Genomic DNA, 19166 nt, shown 5'->3' on the forward strand with positions numbered 1-19166 from the left:
GATACCTTGGCGATCTGCCTCAGTCGAACAACAGGGGAGCCTGTTCAGTTGCCCCCGTTTCCGGTTCCGTGCCCTATTAGCATACTTAAGTACTACACTAAAGTAAGGGTCTGGTATGAACTTTATTTTGTGGCTATGTAGCGATCACGTGGAGGTCACGTGGTACCTTAACATGTGGTCAGCTGTGCAAGATTAGCACTTGGCAGGGCTTAGTACCATGACATGGTACTATTAGCGCTAACAAATGGAGCTCAGTGTTGTGACTCTATGAAAATGTATATAGATTCTACTAAACACAAAGGCGTTTTCTACTTTGTTTTGAAAAGACAGTCTATATCTCATTAGCAAACCGGAAAACAGAGCTGAACCGAACATGCCCCGCACACATAGCCCCGCATCCTAAGGTGTGACGGTTCTTATTGCGAGGATGTTCAATCGGGGAATGTTTAGATATCTGCGATGAATGTGTGCTACTTGTATCTATCTAGAAGCTTGACGTTGCGGCTGCGGCGGGTGGTTCTATGTATTACACGGGACTGGATTATACTATACTTTGCTAGTCTCAGTATGGGTTAGGAAGAGATATTTGTGGTGCATATTGTGCGATTGTTTGAGAGACTATTAGAAAAGAGTCGTCATAGTTGACTAATCGAGAGAAGAACGATTGATTCTAGAATCAATATGGAAAAACTAAACCTCAATCTGAGTAAGAGAAGCACGTATAAGATTTAACTACAAAGATAGCAATGGAATCCATCAAGTCTCATATCCTCATTGCTTTCAATCCTGCCATAAGTCTTTCGTCCTTTCAGCAATTATGACACGTCACGTGATCCGCGCACCCCATGTCGGCTACGGCATTCTAACGTGTACGTCGGTTGGCTTTCAACCATCCGTACTTCGCTAGTGATAGAATGTTTCTTGTTAGTTACTCCAATACATATAGAAGTCACTGGCGAGACTGCGCCTTCTCTAAGACACTACGTGCGCTGAAGGACTGTGTTCCGATGGTAAGATAGTCAAGACAGTAATAGCATTAGATGCTTGCACTGCGCTGCACAGCGGAATTGCCAACGGTGCGCAGATGCTGAGTAGCTCGACTAGGCAACATGTGCAGAAACTAGCCAATGCTGCGTCGTTGTGGCTTGCGACATAGACGTTGCAAATGAAACTACGGTAAGAAAGGGGCAAAATATGGAAACATACATTATGCACAAAAGAAAATCCAAAAGAACACTACCCATGTATACCTAGCCGTGGTAATTTACTTCTACTAGCTATGCATACGGTTCTACTTGCTTCTCGCTCCACTCCCAAAAAGGTCCTGCTTTACCATCGGCCACAAGGTCCTTCCGGACCTCTACAATTCTCCCCCAGGGTATGACCCAATCTCCTTCCTTGAGATTTGCAGCTTCAGGTGCCAGTCCCACGAAAAGCTCCGTATAGGCACCATATACTGGTTCATGCTGAAAGGGCCTGGAAAGCAAACTCAACAAAGTCCCTGAATGTCGCGTCAACTCAGATTTGAAGAGTCCCGGGTGAAGTGCCTGTATTCTATCAGCTCAAGAACAAATCCAGATTGCATGCAAAAAGAAAACTCACAGTGCTAACCACTCCGTCGTTCTTGTGTCTTCTCTGATATTCAATCGCATGTAACACGTTGCCTGCTTTGCTAATGGCGTATTTTGTCGTTGCTGATTGGTCCTTCTTGTAATCGAGGTTGTCCATGTCGACTCCACCCCGCGGCGCAACGACCTCGGCTGCGCTCGAAGACACCCAGGCCACTCTGATACTACCGGGTGGACTTGATTTGGCAGTTTGCACGATTAGCGGGGTAAGCAGTTTTGTGAACAAGAAAGGCGCTAGACAATTCGTGCCGATTTGCAGTTCGTATCCTTGCTCCGTCTTGCTGCCCTGAGGCGGCATCATGACGCCCGCATTGTTGAAAAGCACATCCAGTCTCTGTTCCTTGCTCAGAAACTCCTCGGCGGAAGACTTGATTCCTCGTAGATCGTTGAGGTCTAGCTTGAGGAAGTGCAGCTGACCAGTTGCATTTGGGTGGCGCTCCTTGATCCAAGATATCGCGGTGTTTGCTTTCTCTGCTGAACGTGCCGCAACGTAAACTGTGCCGCTACGGCTGTACAAGAGACGAGCGAGCTCTTTGCCCACACCTGCTGAGGCACCGGTGACGATGTAAACTTTGGATGTGAGGTCGGGAACATTTTCTTCTGTGAACTTTGGAGCGGGAGGAAAGGCTTGCGAGAGTTGGCTGGCCATCTTCATGTTGATGCCTCCAGATGATCTAGTAACAAGTTAGTCTTTCGAGAATACCACATAACTAGAACCGAACTTATCAAACCAATTGACGTGCGATTTGCTCAGGTAATTAGACTGACTTTGTTCATGAACTGAAGGCTCTTCGTCAGATTTACAGTGTAAGGTCTTGAGAGACTGATTGAACGCTGAATTTTAATACCACACATTACGTCTCTTCTTTATATTCACTCTCTTCATGGACATCTTGAAGCAGTTTCGTAAACTTTCGGCCGGATTTAACAGCCGGCGTTAGTGAAGTCACTGAGAGTCGGACAAGTTGCGTGAAGTTACTCCTCACTTGTTATCCTTGCTAGCAGCTGTATACTGTCTTTAGAAACAAGGGATAGGAGCAGAATCATGTGGCGGCTCGGATTTAAGGCGCTACTTCCATAGGGATTTTCGTCCGTCTGCTCAGCATTGACCTGGCATGTCAATCACGTGGTGCATCGAGCTTAGCTTGTCGCCATACTTTTGAACAATACTTAGACGATATGATAGTACGCAAGAATCAACAACCGTGGTCATTCTCAGAGGTTGTATCATACAGATGATGCAAACACCTTGAATATAGCAAAGCGAGACCGTGTAAGGAGAGTGAGCGCACGAAGCAAGGTAGGGGTGAGGGCAAGTAGTGCAACCGGAGGTAGCTCCGTAAAATGACTGCGTGACGTCTGTCCATGCTGCATTCTACACTATGATACCTCATGCCGTTGCGCCTACCTGTGTTGTTGCTGCTTTCACTTCTGTCACCTTGGGTATCGACTCTCTCTCCTTCTTCAGCTTCTCTTGTATGGCTTGGTAGTTCCTACTCATAGCATTCCTGGTAAATTCCTCACCCGTCACCATTGGATATCTCTTCAATGGACCTTGGATCTTGGCGTCTTTGCATGGCTGGTTGAAGAAAGCAATACTGTATCGCTCGCCATAGTAGTCGTCTGGCTCGCATGGCGCCTTGACGCGATGAAAGGTCGATTTGAAGCGGTCATCAGACCATGACATGAGCAAGTCACCGACATTGCATACTATAGAAGTTCAGCGCATTGTTGATATTCAGGCTGAAAACCAACTTACCAATTGCATTCTTCTCAACATCAGGCTCGACCTTTGTCCATGCGTCACCATACCCAAATGAAGTCGAAACTTCTCTTCCTGGGCATATCTCAAGGCCCGACTGACCAGCTTTCTGAAATAACAAAGTCAAGAAGTCCCAGTCAGCATGCGCACCGGCCCTATGATACACCTGCCCAGTCAAGTCTTGTACTTTGGGTGTTTCGAAATAGTGCAAGAGCCGACAAACAGTCTGACACTCTGGCCGGCTGACATCATGGGCTTTGACAAAGTAGTCATCTTCAAACTTTAGGCCTCTCGCAAAACACTTCATGAGCTTTTCGCTGACAGCTTGTGCTTGGTGCATGAACTCCAAGGCTTGCATTTGAAAGCCTGGCAATGTCTCCTCATCCAGCCAGCGCCCTTTTGTACATCAGTTTTGCAACAAAATATAAGCATTGCAACCACAACTCACCATTCATGGCCTCGCCAAATTGCATCTGGTACGACTCTTTGCGATCAACGGCCCCTGTTGATGGCCTTACCTGCGCATTCTTTTCCCATCCAGCGTTGTGCTGAGGAGAGAAGGGTACCCTTGACTTTACGTCGTCCGACTGATTGAAGAAGCGTGATGACTGATCAAAGATGCGATCAATAGAGTCACGGCTGATTCCATGATCTACAATGCAAAAGAAGCCGTGATTTTCTGCGGCATCAACGAGCTCCTTGGTGATCTCATCCACCCGTGAGTCGAAATTACGAAGCGAGATAGTCGGCACAGGACGATCAATGTATTTTGTGGGCGCCATAAGGAAATGCTGATGGTTCGAATTGTTCAATGCTGATGAGCTGCAGTTTCAAGCCTCACTTCAATCACATACCATACTTGCTCTTATGTCTTGTCACGTCCGTCAAAATGTATGCTCCTCGGACGAAGGTCATCAAACTCAAAATCACCGTAGTCGATGCGGCCGTTGGGTCCGGCGGCCGTTGGTGGCAAGTGATGGTAGTGTAAAGATAAGCATTCAATGTGCACACTTGGGGCGGGTGGGGCTTCGGCTGGGACTCGTCCGATAAGCTAACGAGCGACAGATGTCGATTGGCCTGCTGGCGGACTTGCGTTGATATACTTGTATAGAGTGTAGCCAATCGATATCTGTCGCTGCCCCCACTGTTGAGCGACACCAATCGGCAGCCGTTGCTGCTCCCCCTCCCCACTGCCGAGCAACCCTCAGTGCCGTCCGCTATCTCGGCCGCTCCCTGCTCATCGTCCTTTCCATCTCAAAATATCGACTCGTTGATCCACCTGTCGCTGCTACGTCCTGCATATGCATGCTACTGCCACATGATGCTAACAATCGGGTCTTTGAGGTCTCGGGACGCCCTCGAACTCAACTACCAACCTGACATCAACTGTTCTCAATATCCATGGACGACAGTAACGCTCTCAAAGGGCAAAGGGCCCGATTGACATGCACAGAATGCTATAGGAGGAAGATAAAGTGCGATAAGAATGTGCCTTGCAGTACCTGTATCAAAAGGTTAGCACCTCTTTTCACGTTGTAGACTGGGACGCTTGGGCTTGCGGCTGAGCCAACAGGCTGAGGCCATTCATGAAGATTGTTGTGCCTGAGTGGCATTGTATAAACCAACTGGACTGACTGGAATTATTTCTGCAATGTATGATGCTAAGTCACAACTAGGGGTTACGCAAGCTTTTGTACAAGAGATGATGCTTCAACTATACCATCAGTACCTCCTCCTGCTTACCAAGCCCAAAGGGTTCCAGCAGCATCCGACGGCTTCATGCGCACAATTCTGGAACGTGTAGACGAGCTAGAATCTAAGCTAGGGGGGCGACATGATGCGTCTTTGAGCGGAGCGCCATTTCCACATCCCGGAGATGCTTCATCGAGTCCGACGCATGGCCATGTCCCGACTTCTCCTCTCCAAGAAAACAATGCCGATGTACCTTCTGAGGCTACCGATACAGCTACTGTCCTGGAGTTCCTAGCATGGGGTCGCAAGAAAGATGCGCAATACGGGTCGTCAGCAGAGCACAACAGTGGGCCAAGACGGTTCAGCGTAGGGCAAGATGACCCAGCGATCGCATCCAACACCATGACCGAGGCTAGCAGAGACGCACAGCTCGATATTCTGGAAGCTCTCCTTCCTAGCAAGGATCATATTTTACAGCTTGTTGAATACCACAACAGTTGTATCCTCTGGTACCATTGCTCCTACTCGTCAACAATATTCAATCAAGATTTGGATCTATTTTTCACAGAGTACGAAAGCAATGTACACAGCGAGAATCTAAATCTACAGTGGCTGGGACTTTTGTTTTCCATCATCACTGGAAGCATCACATGTGCGCCACCATCTGTATACCAGTCATGGGGATTCTCATCAGCCGAAAAGACAGCCTTGTCAAAAAGATGGTACGAAGCAAGTGTGACATGTCTCAACATTGCATGTTATATCGAGAATCATACCATCTACTCTGTACAAGCAATCGCCACTCTGACAATCGCGGCTCACGTTTTGGGTAAATCAAATAGCCAGTCAGTCTTGCTTGCCTCAGCTGGACGTATTGCGCAAAGCTTAGGTCTGCATCGCCTTGGCCCTGAGGGCACAACTACTACTGTTTCACAACAGCAACTTCGCCACCGTGAAATGGGACGAAGAGTTTTCAACCAGCTCTGTACGCAAGACTGGTTTCAAATTCCATTTTCCGAATCCTATTCACTCAACCCCCGCTTCTGTCAGAACGCAAAACTCTTGAATTGCAACGACGACGACATGATACCTCAGCCTTTGTCTGTACCCACCCAAGCAAGCTATTGTAGTTACCGTTATGATATTGCTAAACTTATGCCACAATTGCTAGACGCTATGGCTGAATGCAACACACTTTTCACAAAGTACGAAAAGGTACTGCAGTATGACGAGAAAATGCGGAAGCTTGCCACAGCCTGTATGCCGACTTTCTTATCGAACAACGCACCCGTAGCCAACGACTGGCCGATCCATGTAGGTTGGGCAAGGCGATCTCTAGCCATCTGCGCTTCGCACAAGATTATCATGATACATCGAAAATTCCTGGGACTTTCGTTTACTAATTCGGCATTCTCATTTACTCGCCGCACATGCATTGCAGCGTCTAAGACTATCCTGAAAGAAGCACTATCAGAAAATGATGAGCGGGCCCCAATACTATGGATTGAGCAGGCGTTTTCGATTGCCGCAGGCATCATTCTCAGCCTCGATGCGTTGCATCGAAGCGCGGACGAAAAAGAAGTCGAGGAACACATGAAGCTTGTTGCGGATACGGTTGATTACTTGAAAGGATTCGATGAGAGCAAAATTGCTTCGCGTGGTATCCAGTTACTTTCGGCGCTGCAACGAGAGATCCGAGAGGGTGGAACGATTGGGAGTAGAAAGCGCCCACGAACAGCAGAGTCCAGTGATACGGCTTGTTCATCGAGGAAACGGGCCCGCACGTTGGATGTAGAAAGCTTCATCAGCAATATGTCGCAAAACCTTCAAGTCACTATACCCACCTCTGCACCAACAGCGCAAGTCCCTGAGTATGTGGGGGATGCTTCATGGGACTCTTTCGTGAACATGTTGCCGCCGCAAACCGTTTTGGGAGGCCACAGTCTTTTTGATGATTTGCTTTCATTTCGGTTCTGAGTCTATATATACTTCAACGACATGTGGTTTCTCGCACCCACGCCGCTTCTTTTCCGTATACCTGCTACCGAATCCTTTGCTTTATTTATGACCATATCTTCGTCAATGTGCAACAACTGTCCCTTGCTGACAAGGATCTGACCATCCACTATCACAGTATCGACATCTGCTCCTGAAGAGTGAACAAGCACTGTGACTGGATCTATTCCACCAGTACTCTGCTCAGATGCAACCCACGGGGCATTGGATACGCCTCTCGGTTCAACAACAACAACATCCGCCTTCTTCCCCACCTCTAAACTGCCAATCTCTTTATCCAATCCCAGCGCTTTGGCGCCATTTATCGTAGCGAATTCCAAGACATCATACGCACTCAGCACACCAGCCTGTTGCTTCACCCCGCCATGAAGTATCGCCGCTAGATGCATCTCCCGGAACATGTCGTACGTGTTGTTGCAAGGCGCGCCATCTGTTCCCAGTGCCACATTGACGCCACTCGCAACCATATCCGGTATACTCGCGACTCCAGAACCCAGCTTGAGATTACTTGTTGGATTGTGCGAGACAGTGCTGTTGCTCTCACGTAATACATCGTAATCTCCAGCTGCTGGATCCAGGTGTACACAATGTGCAAAAACGCTTTTGGGACCTGTCAGCGAGGCATCGCGGCAGAACTGCATGGGACTGCATTGGTAGTATTCCCGGTAGATGGGAAGGTCCTTTGGGGCTTCTGCGCAGTGCATGGTAACGCCGATATTGTGCGTTCGCGCTGTCTCGCCTATCGAGGCGTGTGCAGACATTGGAGAGCCTCGAGGTGTTCCTGCGGCAAACCACACGTGTAAACGGTCGTTGCAGGTGCTGTGGTGTTTCTTGTGGGCTGAGAGTGCAGCAGCTACGGACATGGAGTCGACGTCGCGATCTCTTGCGTCCTTCATGTTGAGATTTTCGTTTGTTTCAGCGACCTTGATCAGTTTTCCCTTGGTAGTTTGTCAGTTGTTGTTCAGTGGCTTTGGTCAATCTTCCCCAAACCTACTAAGCAAGCTCGTATGCCGGTCTCTTGTACGGCTCGAACCACGTTTTCAAGCCCGCTTCTGTGCGTGAGCATGGCTTCGAGGAAACATGTTGTTCCTGTCTTGAGCATCTCGGCTATCGTCAACATGGACGCGATATAGCCGTCGTCTTCGGCGTAGTTTGCTTCCAACGGCCAAATCGCGTCGCACAGCCAATTGTGAAGTGTGAGGTCCTCGGCGAGGCCCCGTAATAGTGACTGTGCTAGATGTGCGTGTGTGTTGATCAGACCAGGCATAATTATTTTGTTCGTGCAATCTATGACTTCGATATATTGGTTGCTCTCCGATTCTACTTGCTTCAGGAGGTCTGCAGTCTTTCCAAGCGATGTGATGCGACCATTTTCAATGAGTAGTGCGCCGTCCAGGATAACTTCCCGGTTCTTGTTGACGGTTATGATGGTCGCATGGACTAATAGTCGTCTGGGAGCTGTGCTTAACGAACACATCGTTTCCTTGGCAAGAGTTGAGGTCTTTTGGGAGTGTTGAGATGTCTGCAGTAAATTCAGCTTTTAAATGTAGCCAGCCTTCTTCCTTGAGATGTTGATGTATATAAATTGGGATGTGAACAGAAGTATCAATTAGAAGCGGGCTCCGAAACCAAATAGCCCGTGCCTTTAGTCAATCAATTTCTGTACAAATGGACATCTGCTGTCCTCTAACCATGAGTGCAGCGTTGTGTATACTGCCAATCTCCGTTTCCGCCAGCTCGCCTAAAGTGACAAGGGGCGGCCGACGCTAACATGATAACATCCCCTTATCGTCATACTGTCTACCTTACTTTACAGGACATGCCGACAAAGTTCTTATGCCCATTGATTGTTATGTTACCTCTGATAGCGGGTCTCCAGTGGATTGGCTATCGCGGTATTCTGTGAACTCACGAACGCCTATCATAGGAAACGCGCGCCGCCGGCTTAGCACCGCGAAATGGCAATGGCAGGGACCATATTGTATATACATACAGCGCGATCGCGTCTACCAGAGTTACGCAAAGCTACTTGAAATTGTAGCTGACGCTTCAAATTGAACTGATAGCAGCGATGGCCATGGAACCTCCAAGTGAGGTGGAGCAAAAGTCAAAGTACGCCGAAGAAACAGCACCATATTCGCCCGTAACCAGCCACGAAGTAGGCACTGTAACGACAACATGGCAAGATACGCTCGCAGAGCTCAAATATTCATTTACGACGAAAGATGGCTGGATCGGTAACTATGTGAGTTTCCTAAAAACAAAAGTACTCAGAATATCAACACCAACAACACCAAGGACTACGTCTACCTAATCACCCCAAACATCTGGCCATTGAACAGAAAATACAAAAACTACAAAGCCCCCTTCTACGGCCTAAACGACCGCGTCCCCATCCTTCTAACTCTCCTCCTCGGCCTCCAACACGCCCTCACAATGATCGGCTCCATCGTCTCCCCACCCCTCGCCATCGCCTCAGGCGCCTTCAACTTCGACGCAGAAATGACCACGTACCTCGTCTCCACCGCCTTCATCACCACCGGTCTCGCAACAGCCCTGCAAGTCACACGCCTCCACATCGCGAAAACCCCCTTCTTCATCGGCACCGGCCTGCTCAGCGTCGTCGGACCCACCTTCGACATCCTCCCGATCGTCTTCAACTACGCCGCCTTGCGCTACAAATCCGGCACTTGCCCTATTCTCGCCGACGGAACACAAGCATCGTGCCCAGACGCCTGGGGCGCATGCTTAGGTACCATGCTTTGCTGCGTCTGGATCCAGATAGGGATGGCCTTTGTACCCCCAAAACTTCTCAACAAAGTCTTTCCAAAACTCATCACTGGATCGCTACTTACGTTAATCGGCGTGTATCTTGTCGGCAATGGACTGCAGAACTGGGGCGGGTCCTCGAATTGCCACCACGGCGAGGGGTTCTATGCGCTTTGTCCGGATGTTTCTGCTCCGAGGCCCTTGGTTTGGGGGCATCCGAAGTTGATAGGGCTGGGGTTTAGTGTATTTGCTACTATTGTCATTGTAGAAGCTGTTGGTGCGCCGCTCATGCGCTCGGCTTCTGTAGTCATCGGTTTGGCGGTTGGCTGCGCCGTGTCGGGCGCAACGGGATATTGGTCTACTGAACAGCTGGATCGGGCGCCTGGCGGCACGTTTCTCTGGGTGCATACGTTCAACCTGTCTGTTGATGGAGCGCTGGTCTTACCGATGATCATCATGTTTGCGTGCCAAGCGGTGTCGTGTATCCCGGATATCCTGGCTACGGCCGAGTTGTCAGATGTGGATATCGAGGGTACGGTGTTCAACAGCAGAGTCCAGGGCGGTATCTTGTGCGATGGCATTGGCAGTTTCCTCAGTGCACTTGCGACCGGTCCACCGATGGTCAGCCAAGCTGGAAACAATGGTGTCATAGTGCTTACGGGCTGTGCGTCTCGTCGAGCGGGTTGGGCAGCAAGTGGGTTTCTGGTTCTAATGGGAGTCGTTGCTAAATTTGGGGCTGTCTTTGCTTCTATGCCTCCCTCGGTGCTCGGTGGTATGCAAGTCTTCCTCTACAGCACCATTGCCGTAGCGGGCATTCGCGTCCTCGCACTCATCTCGTGGACACGGCGCGACCGCTTCATTCTCGCCGTCGCACTTGGTATCGGGTTCATGGATATCTGCCAGCCTGACTGGTTTGCCCAGGTTCTGGCATACAACGGGCCAAACGAGAACTTGATCGGGTTTGAGCAAGGAATCAATCTCGCGGTGGAAACGCCATTTGTTATTGCTGCCATTGTAGGCGTAATCCTAAACGCAGTACTTCCGAAAGATCAAAGTGCTGTACCGATCTTGGCATATGGCGATGAACGAAGGGCATCCTAGGATTGCCATGCGTGAGGATTAGTCCAATTCTGACGAATTTTACTAGCTTCCGATATCGTCATTTACAATTTGTACTCTTGCAACAGGTACGGAATGTCAGGCCCGAAATCTCTTGGTACAAATCAGAAAAGCAGCGTTGTCCCTGCCAAAAAAGGCCATGTCGTTCAATCAACGGATAGATCACTTCCGTTACTAGTCTCACCAAGTTCCGGGGTTGCCAAGCCTTTCCAATCCCGAGGCATTTGAATACTACTACTACTGTGTACGTACTCCCTTACGTACAGCAAGAACCTAGGGGCGATATGCATCTTCGACTCCAACCGCCCTAGCTGCAAGCGCCCATCTTCAAGCAAGCAAACCCGCCCATCACGCCTCGTTACCGGAGAAAACCCCTCTGCATAAAACGCCAATGTAAACTACATCTCGTACACAATTATGTACAAAAAAGTTATTATACTACCCGGCCCTTCATGCCAAACAACTCGTTCAATACTTTCTAGTCTTTTTCATCTACTACCAGCCCTACGATTCCCACAACCCCGGCCCTATGTTTCCCACCCATCAATTCTCTTTAACCTCATCTTCGTCTTCTCCCCCGCTCGAGCGGATGTCTTCGGGTCCTGTTTCTTTGTACGTTATGCGACTTGAGTGCATAACCATGAACCTATTGCACACTTTAAACCCCCCCCCCCTTTAATTCACGTGTGTAGAAGAGAAAAAGACACAAAAAAACAAGGGATTGCTAGTAAACGCAGCAGGATCATTGTTCAAACGTACGATAAGGCCTCCCCCCCCCTCCCCTCGGGGCTACGTAGTCCATACCCGACACCCATAAAGAGGCAAAGAAACAAGGCCCGATAACAACCGCGCTAAAATAGCCGTTTTTTATCTCTCTCTCTCTCTCTCTCTCTCTTAAAGCAAACATCACGCATAGAGTTACCTACTTAGATGATCGGTGAGGGCAGTGGCGGGGCGAAATACAAAGTAACTAACTAACAACCCCTCCCCCCTTCCCCACTCTCTCGGTCGCCGGACTTTCTTTCAAAGGAAAAAAAAAGAGGTGATTCTGTTATAAGTAGATTACGGGCCGAAGAATACCAAACAGTGACGTAAGGTGGAAGTTGGAAATAGTATAAAAGAAGCGCCGGGAAAACTGGGGGGGGGGGGGGAGCGAAGAAAAATTATCAGTAATCAAAAAAAGATAGTTAGTACTACTAGGTAAGATTCGAGATATGTAACGTGATGTGTTTTTTTTGGAAGTCTACTTATGTTGCGGAACTCACCCTTCTGCTCTCTCAAAGATTTTTTTTTTGCAAAATCATCGCCACAGTTATACAAAAGAATTTTTTTAGTATAGCAAAATTCCAGACCAGATAGGTCTTATAAACCCCAACTAAAATATTTGCATGAAGATTAAAACAGCAAGGGGAGGAGGGGCCCACTTGCAAAATAGGAAGAGAGAGAAAAAATGACAATAATACGAACAAACACTTAAGGCGGAGGCTTCCCCTCCCAAAACCGGCCCTTTTCTCTCTGTATTATATAGTACATCCATACAACATATGCCCATTTTACCCATTTTTTTTTACATACTCCTCGTGATGAGAAACAAAGAGAGAGTCATGGAATTGACCCGCTCGCCGCCTTGCCATCCGGCGGCTTCCCACACGAGCCGACAGCGCCGTCGCCGCCGCCGCCGCCGCCCCTCCCCCCATCAACCCACCCCTTCCCACTTCCTTCCTATCCTGTTTGCCTCGAAAACGACGATCATGATGCGTTTTGTAAGTCCGGCCAGGGGTGATGCTCCCCCCCCCCCCAGCACCATAGTCGCGCAATCGCCAGATCGGCATCGAGTCAACCTAACCCTCCTAACCCACACACCTCTCCACTCTTGTGCCAAGCCCACCTGACTCAATGCACATGCACAGAATGTACGGACGAGTCGAGCGCGCTTGTCCATGGGAGTGGTCGGTGTGGACCAAAGCGAGTGTGATTGCTATCGGTGGGGTTGTTCAGGACGAGAGGAAGAGCCAAAAAAATGTGGGTATAAGTCTAGTCCCTCGTTAAAGGAGCGATGAAACCAGGGGTCAAGGGGTGTGGAGAAGAAGGAGGATGAGGTTGACGAGGATGAGGAGGGGTAGTTGCAGATTGCTGGGATTATAGAAAAGGAAGGAAGAAAGGAAAGAAGGACTAAGGTTTGCGAATTGAGTATGGTCCTTCTGGGCGCCTGCGCGTGCCTGCAAAGAGGCAGCAACAATCTGTGGGGGAGAGAAGGGTAATAGAAATGCATAACCTTTGGTGCGATAAGTGGGGGAAGGGAAGCGCATGGGCGAGTTTTGCTGTTTGCTAGCTAGCTGCATTTGCCGATGTAACTTTTGCGTGTATTAGGTTTGATAACCGCATGCTCACACGTACACCACATGTACATGTACAGTGATACGCTGCAGTAGCGTACGCTGACTACCACCCGTCCCTCCCATGTCGAGATTGATCCTTTTGATTCCTTAGCGCCTTCTTCTCCACATTACGAAGGCGGTCCGTGTCAACTAGCCCAGAGGGCCCTGGTTGCAAGGGTGACGCTGTCGACTACCAGTCAGTGCGTAGCAACGATTTCACATGCCGAATTCCTGCCACAGACATCGACGCTAGACCGTTGAGCCTCGGGATCTTTCCCAGCCTTGTGGGTGTGCTCGATATTGCCTAGAACTGCGAAACCTGGTTCAACAGGCCCACGGATTTGATTGCCGGTACTGCCCAGGCCAGGGTTTCGTGGCAACGTGCAATGAATAGCGGTCCGACTGTCCAATGGTCGTCAAATTTCCAACTTCATATTGACCTATCAGACGTGACTTCGACAGCAGCTAGACTCCTTCCACAATAGGACTGAAAGGAGGTTGGAAAGTTCAGGCCAGCCACCATGCTGCTGCACCCCACATGTAGCCTTCTGATTGGCGCGTTGGCGCAAAGCAGATGTTCGGCCGTCTGGCTTCGCCAACCGAGCAATATGGTAGTGGCCGGAACAAACAATGGCGTATGACGCATGTGTCTACATGGAAACTCATGATTTTTGTTACCTGTCCAAGCTGGTAGCTGAGACGGCTTTGCTTGCATCCTGCAACAAAACAAGAAGGATCAAGTGGAGAGAGCGTATGGGACACCAATTGATCCAAGTATCAATCTTAACGGAGTTCCAGCCTGCTACAAGTCCGTGGGACACCACCCGCCAGGCCCGAATGCTTCAGGAACTGAGCCGTCATATTGTTGAGGTTATCGCAATGCCCCCATAAGTATGGGCCCATGCGACAAGTGGATATCACACAAAGTAACCCGAATGAATGAGGAAGGTCCGTGTAAATGTAGCGACAACTTGAAAGTTTTTTTGTCTAGCCAGTGTACTTAGTGTTACAGTAAGAGCAATACGCTAAATTCTGCCAATAGCGCTGCTTATTCATTATTCCAGTCGTGCTTGCGTATGGTGCAAGGTCAATATATCGTACATCCGCGCTTGTGTCGTGGTGTGCATAGTGTGCTTCGGCTGTTATTCGCAATCCAATAGAGTGGCTGGTAGCGAAGCCAAGATGGCTGTCTGAAACCGCTTTTGGGACAGAAAACGATACCCGTGGGACCGCACAGCAGTCTTGAGGGAATGTGTAATCGACAGTTAACACGTGCAGCAAATCTATCTTCCTCCTGGTTTTTTGTTCTTCTGCAGGGAAAATCCAGCATCGAATCTCTTAGCCGTGTCCATACGTAGTTTGCTGTACCCTTGAGCCTGTTTTGCTCTCATGAAGCTCCTCTGATAGGTCCTGGTGCAAGTAATGTGATGTGTCACATCCTCTTCTGTCGTATCAACGCGATCGTTTGTACATGGATTGGTCTGGCATAGAGTTGCCATCCCACCTGCGCTTAAGGCCATCTGGTAAAGAACTTGTGACGGCCTCCTGCCACATGGTTGGAGTGACGTAAACGGGCGCAGGATTGCTATAAGTTGACGATGGAGGCATCTGACCAGACGCGGCATGAATATGGCTGGACTGGGGAGAGGTGTTGGCCATCTGGTAGTTGGGTTGCATGGCTTCCTGCGCCTGCCGCATGTCGTAGCTGGTTCCTGAAGGAGTGGGTCTTAGCGGCGGGGAAGACTGGGAAGAGGCGCTAGTAGGAGGGGGCGTACCAAAGGCAACATTCCATTGACTGCAACACGTTAGTATGGCGCACAAGCTCCTTGGTGATACAGGATAACTCACTCAAATATGCGTTGTGGATTCCATTGAACATTGTCCGGCATTTGCAAGTTAGATACGGACTGAGGCGCACGTTGACCCGATGCCATCATGACCAAAGACTGGGCTACTGGAGAGTCAGCCTTTGATCCGTGGTCGGATGCCGAGATTGGTGGAGTAATGGGATGTGCATGGTAGTTGACCTGACCTGGTTGTTCCATCGGCGATGAATGGCTTGCGTGACGAGACCGGTAAGAGCCTTGGTGGCTCATGGGGCTCGTTTGCGGGGCCACCTGAGGACTTCCAAAGGGAAACGATGGTTTCAGCTCAAATGGCTTGGAGCAGTCAGCCGAGAAAGCTTGGCGAAGGCTGTTGATTTGCTGTTGCATCTCGGGCATTGGGAACGAAGGTGACATGGTCTCCAGAACGCGCATGTGCCTCACGAAAAATTCTCTGGCGTCGTGGTTGATGTCTGGGTCAGGGCAGGTCACGGCCACCTATCACTGTTAGTGAGCGCGTACGAGAGTTGTAAATAGGCAACTTACTAGATGAAGCATGGTGCAAGTGAGCAGGGCATAGATGTGGAAGCTGATGCCTCGCACCGCGCACAACAGACCAGGCATGCCGTAAGTTTTGAGGATAGCCTCCTGTAGCTTGCATAGACTTTTGGCAGCTGAGTAACACGTGAGCATATGTTGTTTCCATATGCCGTCATACGAGTCAGACACGGCATGCAATTGAGGTCGGAAGTGCATTACGGTGGCCAGGTATTGATAGCTGTGCATGTTGGCAATCTGGTGAGACGGGATCCAGGGAGCTGAACCATCCTGGGGGTAGACAAGCTGCATATCCTCGGGCAGTTCTCGAAGCCAAATGGAAAAGTCGGTATTGTGGGCCACGAAAGAAGGGTCCAATGGCCAGTCCGGTGTCTTGTTCCTTAGCTTTTTGAATATCGAGGCCGAATGATAGACGTTTTTGGCGATGCGACAAAACTGGATAAACTGACGCGCGATTTGGACCTCCGCAGGATCCAGTCCAGCAACTGACCTGGGCATTTCCAAATCAACAGTGTCAATATCAACACCAAAATCGTAGCGACCTGTGACGATCGCGTTAGTATTCTGAGTCGCGTAATTGAAACAGGTCGCCTACCTTGCGGACCGCCAATCATCACCTCAAAAACCATGCACATCTGCCACACCCTCGTCTTTGCAACACAGTCGTGCGGTGTTGAGCCACACGACTTTCCCATTTGATGAATGTCGTAATGCTCGTGTAACTCCAAGTCTTTTGCCATTGCCACAAGGCTGACGGTAGCCATCCAAGAGCGCCAAAAGTACCCGCGCTTTGGCGATGCTTCGCGAGCCTTGAGAAGAAGAGTCATGGCTTGCATTGTGCTGAGTCGCGATACGTCCCTAAAACTTTCTTCGTGCCCTATGACTATAGTCAGTAAAGCGAGTCAGTAATAAAACAGAAGATCACTGACTCGTTGCAAGCGCTAGCCACTTGTTGCCTTCATCCACGTCTCCGAGCATCAATGTAGCGCAGGCAAAGATGGCCTCGAGCATAAGAGGCGAGATTGAATCTGGCGCACTGTGCCACTGCTGGTAGAAGTAGGCCTTGTTGATGACCGGGCAATAGGGGTGTACGTTGGTGAAGAAATAGTCGAAATACTGTAAAGCCTGCTCATCCGAAGGCATCATTTCTGGTGGTATGCGGACGGTATGGTCCAGGCTGACCGATTGTGGTAATTGTACCTCATATTCCTCTTGGGCTGGTGTTTCGGCCAAAGCCTTCTTCATGTTTGTGATGTAGGGTGCTGTATTTTGTCAGCTTGGGGGATCGTGCTTTTGCAAACGGCTTTGATGCAACCTACCGACAGCAGTGTGATCTATCTTGAGTTCGCCGAGAGCTTCCGACAAGCTCGAAGCCGAATCACTCCGCCAGTGAGGTTCCGACTCGGGTGGGGTCAAGATGGTTGGTGGTGCGGATGATGCTTGTGGGTAGGGTTGTTGGGGAGCATAGCCCATTGTTTGCTGGACTACCTGAGGCTGCGACAAGGGCTGATAGTGACATTGGTCTTGCGACTGTTGGTCCACATAGGGCGAAGGCTGATACATGCCTTGGGCAGCACCGGCCATGGACAGCGGCATTTGGTGAGGCATGGCCTGGGTCATGGATGGTTGCCGCTGGAATTCATTTTGGGAAGGCACATCCGAAGCATACTCCAACGGCTTGGGTTCCAGATCAAAGGTCTGGGAACCGTTATAATCCTTGTCGTAGCTGACGGTTGGTGGTACACAGTTGAGTTTCAGGCGGATGCAGGCAGCGCAAGGCCATGCATTCGTCGTGGCGGCATCGCATTTGATCTTACGTCTACGGCAGCCTTCGCATGCTCTCATTACTGCATCACGTTAGCATGCGCATGCCATTCTCGGCGAGCGCGAGCAACACGGGGCGGGCGGGTGAGGGGATGGGATATCACACCTTTCAAGCGCTTGTGTCTGTTGTGCTCGTCTACGAACACATAGTCTACATGGGTCATGTCAGTTGCTTCTTCTGCGCCCCAGCACATGGGGGCGGTGTGAGTGTGTATGTGCGTGTGAACTTACTGCGCTGGTTCTCGCGCGGCGCCAGCGTGGGCGGCGCAAAAGTGAAGCTCTGCATTTGGGCGGTTTGAGGTAGTAATGGGCGTCCAGTTGTCTCTGGGGCCATTGTGTTTCCTAGTCAAGGCCAGGGCAGAGCCGAGTGGAAGCGCGGAAGCTGGCGCGGTGGTTTGCGGGCAGCGGGGTCGTGGGATCTCCACCAAGGTGGTGAGGTTGTGTGCAGTCGTGGGCGGTGGGCCAATAGAAGGTCGGGGTGACGGGAGGGGGTGTGGGCAGGTCCAGAATGTGACAGATTGTTGCTGGCGGACAGAAGAGGGCCTTGCGCGGAATGAGGCAGAAACTAAACCGCCAAAAGACACGAGCAAGACGGTGCAGGTTGGTGACTGACGATGGTATAGCGCTCGCGAAATCTCCGCAGTGCCGCGGGCGTGGTTAGGTTATACGGCAGATCAGGGCAGCAGCAGGAGCAGCAGCAGCAGCAACAGGCGCATAGGGAGGGCAGGTGGAGACGATGTCTGGCATGCCAGGGTTTCGACGACGCACTGGCAGCGGGCTCGCAGCGTGGCTCACGCGCGCAATGGTGGCGTTGTCGTGTATGGATCTCCTGAAAGGCTCGAGGTATTGTGGTCCCCAAGTGGTTCGCCGTGTATGAAGGGGTTAAACAGGTGGACGAGGGGTAGGTGGTATGCGACGTGCAGGATCCAGGAGCCGCACCGCACTAATAGCGTCGCTGTGTGGGCGCCCAAGCTGCAGGCGCGTGAGCGCAAGCGTCCGCTGCCCAGATGCTGCGGACACAGGGAACTGCCGTGCTGTGGGGGTGTGAGGCAATAGGGAGCAGGGGTGGCGGCGCCCGTTGGATACTACTGCTATCTGAATCGTATCACGTATGTTGAGCGACGGGTATTTAGTGTGGACCTTTTTGAGCTTTGCGATCCGCCGGGAACTGGTGCTGCTATAAAAGCAGCGGGGGGCAAGACAGGGCAAGACAGGGTAGGGCAGGGCAGGGCAGAGTCTGACAGCTGATGATGAATGAGCAAAGCAAGAAGGCTGTCGCACACACACGGGCGAATGCTAGGCACAGACGCCCTCGCAACACAGGCACACACACACACACACACATACAGGGACAGGTGCCGCTCATGTCCAGCAAACCACGGGCGAAAAGGCAAAAATCTTTCCGGCTGTCCGCGTACGCTTGTGCCCCAAGATGAAGAGGCTGCTGGTGGCGGGACGGATCCGGTGGATAGACTGCCTAGAAAAAGTACATTAGGGCCCCGACCACTTGACGACGACCATCGACGACTTGGATTGTACACATGGCTAGCAGCGTGCATGACATGATACGACTGGGGGGGGAATTAAGGCAGAGAGG

The 19166-nt window shown here is 50.4% G+C and overlaps 8 protein-coding genes across 8 annotated transcripts; 3 read left to right on the forward strand and 5 right to left on the reverse strand.

Moving 5' to 3' along the window:
• Window positions 1–1277: 1277 nt before the first annotated feature.
• Window positions 1278–2283, reverse strand: COCVIDRAFT_14490 (hypothetical protein; the record flags this gene model as incomplete). The annotated part of the gene is made up of 2 exons (XM_014702889.1): window positions 1278–1547; window positions 1603–2283. 2 exons carry the CDS (start codon window positions 2281–2283, stop codon window positions 1278–1280), a joined length of 951 nt encoding a protein of 316 aa, XP_014558375.1.
• Window positions 2284–3018: 735 nt separating this feature from the next.
• On the reverse strand, window positions 3019–4172 carry COCVIDRAFT_25116 (hypothetical protein; the record flags this gene model as incomplete). The annotated part of the gene is made up of 3 exons (XM_014702914.1): window positions 3019–3338; window positions 3388–3786; window positions 3839–4172. The coding sequence occupies 3 exons, from the start codon at window positions 4170–4172 to the stop codon at window positions 3019–3021; spliced, it is 1053 nt and encodes a 350-aa protein (XP_014558400.1).
• A 64-nt stretch (window positions 4173–4236) lies between these two features.
• Window positions 4237–4428, reverse strand: COCVIDRAFT_94410 (hypothetical protein; the record flags this gene model as incomplete). Its single annotated transcript, XM_014702976.1, has 1 exon — window positions 4237–4428. A coding segment is annotated over one exon (192 nt), but the record flags the coding sequence as incomplete, so codon positions are not given.
• A 363-nt stretch (window positions 4429–4791) lies between these two features.
• Window positions 4792–7059, forward strand: COCVIDRAFT_94318 (hypothetical protein; the record flags this gene model as incomplete). The annotated part of the gene is made up of 2 exons (XM_014702977.1): window positions 4792–4904; window positions 5067–7059. The coding sequence occupies 2 exons, from the start codon at window positions 4792–4794 to the stop codon at window positions 7057–7059; spliced, it is 2106 nt and encodes a 701-aa protein (XP_014558463.1).
• A 2-nt stretch (window positions 7060–7061) lies between these two features.
• Window positions 7062–8575, reverse strand: COCVIDRAFT_94598 (hypothetical protein; the record flags this gene model as incomplete). Its single annotated transcript, XM_014702978.1, has 2 exons — window positions 7062–8036; window positions 8093–8575. 2 exons carry the CDS (start codon window positions 8573–8575, stop codon window positions 7062–7064), a joined length of 1458 nt encoding a protein of 485 aa, XP_014558464.1.
• A 594-nt stretch (window positions 8576–9169) lies between these two features.
• COCVIDRAFT_94561 (hypothetical protein) lies at window positions 9170–10968 on the forward strand (the record flags this gene model as incomplete). Its single annotated transcript, XM_014702979.1, has 2 exons — window positions 9170–9343; window positions 9397–10968. The coding sequence occupies 2 exons, from the start codon at window positions 9170–9172 to the stop codon at window positions 10966–10968; spliced, it is 1746 nt and encodes a 581-aa protein (XP_014558465.1).
• Window positions 10969–12590: 1622 nt separating this feature from the next.
• Window positions 12591–12878, forward strand: COCVIDRAFT_94601 (hypothetical protein; the record flags this gene model as incomplete). Its single annotated transcript, XM_014702980.1, has 1 exon — window positions 12591–12878. One exon carries the CDS (start codon window positions 12591–12593, stop codon window positions 12876–12878), a length of 288 nt encoding a protein of 95 aa, XP_014558466.1.
• A 1938-nt stretch (window positions 12879–14816) lies between these two features.
• Window positions 14817–17855, reverse strand: COCVIDRAFT_94490 (hypothetical protein; the record flags this gene model as incomplete). The annotated part of the gene is made up of 8 exons (XM_014702981.1): window positions 14817–15159; window positions 15213–15685; window positions 15734–16287; window positions 16341–16622; window positions 16675–17007; window positions 17065–17592; window positions 17676–17720; window positions 17801–17855. The coding sequence occupies 8 exons, from the start codon at window positions 17853–17855 to the stop codon at window positions 14817–14819; spliced, it is 2613 nt and encodes an 870-aa protein (XP_014558467.1).
• Between the last annotated feature and the right edge of the window lie 1311 nt (window positions 17856–19166).

This window comes from Bipolaris victoriae, assembly GCF_000527765.1.
Source record: "Bipolaris victoriae FI3 unplaced genomic scaffold scaffold_26, whole genome shotgun sequence".
Lineage (NCBI taxonomy): Eukaryota > Fungi > Ascomycota > Dothideomycetes > Pleosporales > Pleosporaceae > Bipolaris > Bipolaris victoriae.